Source organism: Myotis lucifugus, unplaced genomic scaffold, assembly GCF_000147115.1.
Source record: "Myotis lucifugus unplaced genomic scaffold, Myoluc2.0 scaffold_60, whole genome shotgun sequence".
Classification (NCBI taxonomy): domain Eukaryota; kingdom Metazoa; phylum Chordata; class Mammalia; order Chiroptera; family Vespertilionidae; genus Myotis; species Myotis lucifugus.
Window position 1 is genome coordinate 5083810 of NW_005871108.1, and position 8938 is coordinate 5092747.

Sequence of the window (8938 nt, forward strand, 5' to 3'; positions counted from 1 at the left end):
GTACTTTGGGGTGTCCAGGAGCTGCCCCATTCATCTCATCTGCCGGCCCAGCAATCGCATATCCCCTCTCTCCAAGAGGCCCAGTGGAATCGGGTCCCAGAAATACAGCCTGACAATGCCTCACTGGGTCCAGGCTGGAGGACCAACCTCCCCTGGTTCAGGAAGAGTCACCGCGGCAAGGTCTTCTCTGCAGTCAAGGCCCATCGTGCAATGACCAGAACAAAAGCAGGAGCCGAGTTCTCAGCAATGAGGGACAAGTGAGGTCAGTGGCCTTAGGGTCTCACCACGAACCCTCGCCTGGTTCTGGAAGTCAGTGACAGGGAAGCTGAGCCAGGGCCCAGATGGCTGGAGCTGCGGGTGCGGGTGAGCACGAAGGCTGAGGTGGTTTGGGTGTAGGATGGGGAGCGAACAAATTCAAGGTGTCCCAAGGCGCTGCTGTGGAGGCAGCTCTGCCGGGACTTCCTTCCAGGCCCCTCGACCTCCTCAATCCCCGTCTCTGGGGCGTGGGGCGCGGGGGCGGGAGGGAACAGGCTGAGAGAGACACTGGGCCGTGGGGACAGACGACAGTGGCCGGACCGGGCGAGGCGAACAGAACAGGCGGTGAGCGGTGACTCGGAGGGCGGAGTCAGTACCAGGAGGTGCAGGCGATGAGGAAGCGCACGTCGTCCAGGGGCCCCCAGGGGCTGGGCTCGGGCCCAGGCCGCTCAGGACCCTCGGGCGCCGCGGGCTGGGGTTGGGGCTGCGCCGGCCCCGCGGCGCCCTCGCCGCCGCTCAGCTGAGCGCCCATGGTCTGCAGGAGTAGGAGCCCGTCAGGTGCTCGGCCAGCCCTACGGCCCCCTCCCTGCCCCTCCGACCCTCACCTCGCGCGGCGGGAGCAGCGGGTCCCGAGAATCGCAGCGCCGGCCTCCACGTCCCGCTCGCCCGCGCCGCTGCGCCGGGAGGAGCTATCGCCGTGACGTCACCACGCCCGGCCTCCAGAGCCGTTTCTGGCCCCGGGGGCGGGACCCAACCAGCTCGACCCCACCCACCAGCAACCGGCCAATCCCGTCCCAACCTGCGGTGACGCGCCCCGCGCAGCCAGACCAATAGAAGGCCCGCCCCAGCTACTGGGGAGCCCGCGGAGGGGGAGGCTGTCCAGGTCCCCGGGCAGCCAGGCCAGCGACCTCCAACTATGTTGGGTCAAAGAGGGCAAGCCTGCCCCATAGCCAGGTGCCCCAGGATCCTCAGACCAGCCCTGGGGGAACTGACTTTCATCAAGTATGAGGCTGAAGTTGAGAGGAAAATGGAGAACTAGTGTAGTGGAGCCCATGGCGTACCCCCGCGCATCCTCCCCCATCTTTCCCCGGGAATAACAACACATTCAGAATGATCAGAAGCAGCTGCCTTTAATTGGCTGGCACAGGGCAGCAGAGCTCTCAGCTCGCAGCCAGAAGGCCTGACAGCTAGTACATGGTAGATTTTTGCAGTAACTAGAGTCAGGAGATGGGCACTGGTGAAGAAGGGTTGGGCATCCAGCCACCTGATACCAATGAGCTCTCTGCCACATCCGGGACACAGTGGGTGGGACGTTGAGAGGGAGCCAAAGTTCAGAACCAGGAGCCAACAAAACAGCATGGGAGGTGATTCAGGTAAGGCTAGAGAGAGAGAGAGGAAGGCGCATGTCAGTAGGTGCTTCACAGAGCACACCTCACCCTCCATTCTCAAGGTGCTTGCCTCCAACCCTACCCCAGGCCCTTTGTGCCAGCTTAGCCCTGAAGAACCATATTCAAAGCCCCTTCCAGGTTCCACTGATCCCTTGAGTTACAATCCATTGTAGAACTCTCAATGCTTAAAAAGTAAAAGTAACTCCTTCCCTGTTCAGATGGGTCAATAATTTACTCAGCCCAGCCGGCCTGGCTCAGTGATTGAGTGTTGACCTAGGAACCAGGAGGTCACGGGTTTGATTCCCCGTCAGGGCACATGCCTGGGTTGTGGGCTAGATCCCCAGTGTAGGGAGTGTGGAAGGCAGCTGATCAGTGATTCTCTCTCATCATTGATGTTTCTCTCTCTCCCTCCCTGACTGAAATCAATGAAAATATGTTTAAAAAATAATTTATTCAAACTGTTAGTGGTCTTAGGTTGAATCCTCAAGGGTCAAGTCCAACAGACATGAAAGAAAGGAACAAGGGGGCTCAGACAGGGGAAGGGATGTGCCTAAGCCACAAATCCCCCAGTGGCAGAGCTCAAGCCAGAACTTTCTTCCTGCAAGTGATAATCATGTGCATGATTATAAAAATGAAGTACATATTTCTAGTGGCCTGACACCTTTATTTTAAGGTCTCACAGGCACCTCAAATTCAGTGAGTTCAAAACCAAAGAAGAATAATGAGTTTTGTCTCTTCTTTCCAATACCCATTTCTTTATCTTATCAAACTGCGATGCTGACCGGTGTTGCTGACTACATGACTTTAATAACAATTTCTGAAGTTTCACCATTAAATGCAACATTTGCTATAATTTTTCAGTAGGTACCAATAATCAGGTTACAGAAATTTCTGTTCTTAGGTTACTAAGAGTTTTTTTGTTCTTTAGTTAAATGATTAATGGTGTAAGTACTGTCTTTTTCTTGTGAAAGTCTGTTTCAAAAGGGCAGGGAGTGTATATTTTATTTATCATCACATCACTATTGTCTGGCACATAACAGGTGCTTTAAAAAGGCTGTTTAACAAATGACAGAACCACTGGTCCCACTTTCCTGTTCAGACCCTTTCCACTGCTCTCTAGGGCTGACAGCACACAGTCTGTCAGTGTGGTCTCCAAACTGTCCCATCACAGTCACACAGGGAAGCTTATTAAAATAACCACACATGATTGGCCCCACTCCAGACTGAGGGAATCAGTAACTGAGGGATGACGCCAGGAATCTATGTAAACAATCATCCAACATAGACCAAAGGTCAAAATCATAGGTCTATAGTCAAAACTTCTTGACATGGGGGAGGGAGATTGGAGGCCTACGTGAAAAAGGTAAAGGGATTAAAAAGTACAAATTGGCAATTAAAAAAATAGTCATGGGGATGTAAAGTACAGTATAGGGAATATAGTTAATAATATTGTAATAACTATGTACCAGTCCTTCCGGGGGAATCACTTCCTTAAGTTATATAAATGTCTAACCACTATGTTGTATACCTAAAACTAATATAATATTGAGTGTCAACTCTAATTGAAAAAAAAAAAAAAAAAAGACTTGACATGGGCATTCAGTCCCCAACACTCTGGGAATAATAGTTTTCCCCTTCATACTCCTCTATCTGTGTGTCTGTTTAATGTGCTTCCCCACTCTATCTATGCATATTCAATTACCTACTCATTCCTTAAAGCCCAGACTAAATGAACTGTCCTTTCTGGATCCCAAAAAGTGTCTCTTAGAGCTTGCCAAGCACTTACGGCACCTTTTATTTCTTCTTTGAAGATAGCTAAGAGTATGTGTGGCCACTACAACTTTTCTCACCTGCTACACTGTGAGCCCCTCAGAGGCAGAAGTAACACTAAGTTGCCTATCCCACATGAAGCCTTGTCTTTAGGGACTCTGAATGCCCATGTCAAGTCTTTTTTTTTTTTTTTCCAATTAGAGTTGACACTCAATATTATATTAGTTTTAGGTATACAACATAGTGGTTAGACATTTATATATGAACATCAGGCGGATGAATAAATGAAGAAGGGAGAATGAAGGGAAATACTGCCCGTTACGAGTGCTATTACTGGGCACTCAACCCACTTTGCAGTTTCTGTTCTCATAAAGACGCCTGTGCTAGTTGGGTGTAGCATATCCTGGGAAGGATCCTCATTGGGGAATAAGAGAGAAGGAGCCTGAATATCCAACACCTGCTGCTCTTCCAAAAAAAGAAGAGATTCTAGAGATTCACACCCCTGAATCTCCAGGGTTGAGGCCCAAGAACCCACTTTAAAAAACAAATAAACACAAAAACCCAGGTAACTGTGCTTGTGATGCAATCCCCACCCCCACGTCCATTAGGCACCTAAGGTCTCCTCAGTTCCTAAGGGCAGCCTCCCCTCCTTCCCTCAGTAAACAGTTCTTTTCTGTATCAGTCTGCCGGCTGGGGCACCGATACAGTGGCAGATACAAACTACATGTGGTAAGTGATAAAATAAGACAGACCAGAGGGAAGCTTTGCCCAGAGAGAAGATACACTGAACCAAGTCTTCAAAGACAGGGATGAGCAGATACTCAGGCAATGCTTGCAGCTGTACCCTATGACAGCCCGGCATTGTGAAGGTGTGCCCTCACACGCAAGTAGAACCTACAGGTATGAATACAGTGTGGCTCCCGTTATAGGTGATCTCCTTCCCCTACCTTCAAAGGGCAGAAGAGAGACCCAGATACCTGTCAATGAGTGAATCCCGCATGCTGGTAGCAATGGTGCTAGGCTGGGCTTCATTCAGCTTAAAGACACTCTCCACCACTGAAAGCTCTGTGCTGGTTGTGTCCAGGCCACAGAAGGCACACCAGTCGTTCACCACCATCCCAGCAGCGATGACCTCGCTGCCCCGGTTCACAGTGCCCGCCTGCAAATGATAGCTCAATATGGATCATAACATCAATAATCAAAGTTTCTCCCATCCCTGATGAGAACTCCCCCCAAACCCTGCTCCCTGACCTGCAGCCCAATCCCAACCTGTGATGGGTAATAAGCCCAATAATGCAGGACAAAGGGATCTGCTTCAGCAGGAGACAGAGAACAAGAATGCTTACCACAAGGGGGACCTGAAGGAGAGAGGACAGTTCATCCTGGTCTTCAATTGAAGTCTTGGGATGTACCAGCCCTCCCTGATTGCTGAAGACACAGTAGCTTCCTACTAACACCTGGTCAGCCACGGTCTGTCTGAAGACTTCCACTTTGAGCACATCAGCCAGGATTTCTTCTGTCTCCTGTCAGTCAGAGGTACTGTGCTCAGCGCCCAGGGCTTGCAAGTCAAAGAATCCAGGGTCCTCCATGCCAAGAACCACACAGGGCTTAACGCCCTAAAACCCCCATTCCTCTCCTACAGAGCTGCATATGAAAGCTTGATCCAGAAAAAGGAGGGGATACAGCTTGGAGCACAGTTGAGGCCAGCTATGGAGCCCCTAATATCCATGCATGCCCTGAACAGCCAGGGACTGCTCTCCACACCACCCTTTAATGCACACTCAAGGTTCAAGTGTCAATCATCTCTCCTGGGCCTGGCTGGCTCCTAATTCTGAAGGATTAATACCCTCTCCAGCTTCTTTCTTATACTGACCACACCATGGAAGGTCTCTATTATCACTATTCCAATGAGTAACTAAAATGTGAGACCACAGGTATAAAAAGAAACCATAAGATACCCCTATTTCCTGCCTGACAGGTAAGAACGGTGACTAGCCATTTACAAGGCTAGTACTGTGACTCTTGGACCTAGCTAGGCCGCCTTACCCTGTCCAGATCTGGGTGGACCAAGGCCACATAGTCATTGCAGGTGGTGACATTGCCCAGGGCTGAGAGCCGCTCCTCTACCCGCCGGATCTGCACTGAGTCTGGGAGGCAGTTTCTAATATGTTGTAGCTCCTGGTCAGTAGTGTTGTTGGGCACCAGGAGACCGTGTCTGTTCCCTGGAAAGATCCAAATTGCAGGGTGGAACAAGGAAAGACCATGAATACACAAGATACCTGCTGAGCCCTGGAAGCTGAGGATACAACCCAGCCCAATTAATTAGCTTTCCCAGGAAAGCTTTAGGCCAACTCCAGCCTTCTAACCAATTGATCCATACAACACTAAGAGAGACCAGGAGTCCTACTGGGCAACCCGAGACAGCCTAGGAGTGTGTCCCAACACACACTACCTACTTTGACAATACCAACCAGGGGGACCTGGACTATCAGAAAGTGTTCTTGGCATTAGTTATATATTTTGCCACTTAAAAGATTACACCACACACCTACTAGAATAGCTAAAATTTTCAAAAGAACATCAATACCAAGTGCTGGCAAATATATGGAGCAACCAATAGGAGTGTAAATTGTTTAACCACTTCAGATAATTATCTGGCATCATATATTAAACTGAATATTCACATACCCTGTGACCCAGCCATTTTCTCCTAGGTATTACATAATCAATACATGTACTCACTAAAAGATATAGCAGCACTATTTATAACAGACCAAACTGAAAACTACCCAAATGCCCACTGTCAGTAGAATGGATAAATACATTGTGATATACGTACATAAAACATACTATACAGAAACGAGAATGAACAAACTACAATTATGTTGTAACAACAATGACTAAACCTCTGCCTCCCTCTACAAGGGCACACTTCTGTGAACTTCTTAATTCTCAGTTGTTACCATTATAATATAAAATAAAACAGCAATGGTCAGGCTCAATTCTCCCTAGTTACATCAGAACTTCAAGTTCTGAAGTCATGGTTAGGAGTAAGAGTGTTTTGCCTTCGTAAGAAAATACTGCCCTGGCCAGTGTAGCTTAGTTGGCTAGTGTCATGTTGTAAAATCAAAAGGTTGCGGGATTGATTCCTAATTAGGGCACATGCCCAGGTTGCAGGTTCAATCCCCAGTCAGAGTGGGTGTAGGAGGCAACCAATTGATGTTTCCCTCTCTCGCTCAAAAAAAAAAAAAAAAAATCAATAAAAAACAAAACAAAAAAGAAAATATTCAAAGGCTAGCATCATCAGAATTATGATTTTAAAAAATTAAAGGAACAAACTCCTATATGAGCAGAACTAGAAATAAGGGGTGGCAGTAAACAGAGATTCAGCTCAAAGAGTCAATGGTGCTGAGAGGTAGGATAGGGACGCCACTCAGAGACATGGGGATTTAAGATTTAAGTAACTGAACCGGTTGCCCCAGAATCTTAGCTTTTTAGAAATCTTAGAAAAAGCAATTGACCCAGAGTCAGCAACCGGGGAGAAGTCTGATCTTGCCTCACTCCAGGTGTGGCACCTGGTGAGTCACTTCGGTTCTGTAAGTCTCAGCTTTCCCATCAGTCGAATGAAGCCAATAATCCCTACCTCCCAGGGCAGTGATGGCGAACCTATGACACGCGTGTCAGAGGTGACAGGCGAACTCATTTTCTTGGTTGATTTTTCTTTGTTAAATGGCATTTAAATATATAAAATCAATATCAAAAATATAAATCTTTGTTTTACTATGGTTGCAAAGATCAAAAAATTTCTATATGTGACATGGCACCAGAGTTAAGTTAGGGTTTTTCAAAATGCTGACACGCCGAGCTCAAAAGGTTCGCCATCACTGTCCCAGGGTCTTCGTGGAGAAGGTCTGCGAACACGGGTAAGAGTGAAAGCACTGAATGCTATTTGTTGTGACTACGATCCGGAAGCCTCTGCAGAGGCTGGCCCTGCCCGCAGAGCCCGCCATGGAGGGACGCCTAGGAACGCCTGGAAACCCCTGGGCCACCCGGGGCCACTCCAGGGCCAGAATGACAGGTGCTGGGAGGCTCCGCTCCCTCCCGGCGTCCGCCCCGCTTACCCACACACATCCGCCCGATGATGCGGCAGCCGGCGATGGAGGCGTGCACCACGGGGATGGTCTCGGCGAGCTCGCCCTCGAACACGCTGCGGGGACACGGGCTCGGGGGTCACGGGCTGCGCCCTCGAGGGCTCTGCCGGCGACCCCGCCACCCAGCCCCCTGCCCGCCACCCATCCACATGCCGGCGGGCTCCCGTCGCACCTGTAGAAGTTCTCCGAGCCTCCGATGGCCACCAGGCAGTAGGTGTTGGTGAGTTTGGCAAAGCAGCCGATCTCACAGTTGTTCTCGAACGACGCTCGAACCGCCATGAGGCCTGGGGGCGGTGGGCCGGGAGTTCAGGGCCGGCGGGTCCTCTCCGGCCCGACTCCTGGTCCCCCGGGGTGACCCCTCCGGCCCCTCCGGCCCCACCACTCAGGCCCCACCGCGACCCCACCCCTCAGGCCCCTCAGGCCTCCGGTCCCGCCCACTGGCCCCTCCGAGTCCTTCGGCCATCCCAACCCCATGACCCGGGGAACCCGAGCTGACCCTTCACACGGACTCAGCAGGCAACCAGAAACTCGACACGCTACAAATGGACCTTCTTTGCCCCAAGTAGGTTTCCGTTTCCGCCTCTGCCTAGGAGACTTCCGGGAGATCCCGGCGCACCCAGCCACGCTCGCGGCCTCTCTAGCTCCACCCTCTGGATGCACTTTATGGTTGCAATCAGCCGGTTGTGACGTCACCTCGCCCCGCCCCCAGCATGCTCACACTCAAGCATTCACTCATTCGCCATTCATTCATTCTTCATTCATTCCTTTAGGAACTTTTTAAAATATATATATTTATATTTCTTTATTGATTTCAGAGAGGAAGGGAGGAGAAAGAGATAGAAACATCAATGATGAGAGAGAATCATTGATTGGCTGCCTCCTGCACACCCCCTACTGGGGATCGAGCCTGCAACCCAGGCATGTGCCCTTGTCCAGGATCGAACCTGGGACCCTTCAGTCCACAGGCTGACGCTCTATCCACTGAGCCAAACCGGCTAGGTCTCCTTTAGGAACTTTTTAAAAATAATCCTTTATTGTTGAAAGTATTACATATGTTTCCCCACCCCCTCCCGCCCCACCCCCAATTGACCAGGAACATTTTAGGAGGCACAATTGACCAACACTTGTGGCTGGTTGGATGTGAGGTATACAAGAGGAGCCGGGGGTGTCTCACAGATGAGTTGATGATGGAGAATTTACTGAAACAAAGCCTGAAGAGGAAGAGCAGGTCTGGGGAGGGTGACATATAGAATGTGAGGTCTGAGACAGACGTGGCGGGATCTGGAGCCCAGGGGGGAGTGAAGCGCTGAGATTTGGGGCTGAAGCCTGGGGTGGATGAGGTCACCCATGGGGGTGAGACCAGGTGAGAAGTGA

At 50.3% G+C, this 8938-nt stretch overlaps 1 protein-coding gene across 2 annotated transcripts; it reads right to left on the minus strand.

The window, feature by feature from the left end:
- Nucleotides 1-1364: 1364 nt before the first annotated feature.
- Nucleotides 1365-8193, minus strand: EIF6 (eukaryotic translation initiation factor 6). 2 transcript variants are annotated; one of them, XM_006089451.3, is made up of 7 exons: nucleotides 8061-8193; nucleotides 7737-7848; nucleotides 7535-7620; nucleotides 5460-5635; nucleotides 4760-4936; nucleotides 4391-4572; nucleotides 1365-1634 (listed from the first exon to the last, which is right to left on the minus strand). In XM_006089451.3, the coding sequence occupies exons 2-7, from the start codon at nucleotides 7841-7843 to the stop codon at nucleotides 1625-1627; spliced, it is 738 nt and encodes a 245-aa protein (XP_006089513.1). In that variant the 5' UTR covers nucleotides 7844-7848; nucleotides 8061-8193; the 3' UTR covers nucleotides 1365-1624. The 2 variants fall into 2 exon arrangements, with proteins under 2 accessions (XP_006089513.1, XP_014311976.1); XM_014456490.2 differs by lacking the exon at nucleotides 5460-5635 and having other exon boundaries at nucleotides 7535-7848.
- Between the last annotated feature and the right edge of the window lie 745 nt (nucleotides 8194-8938).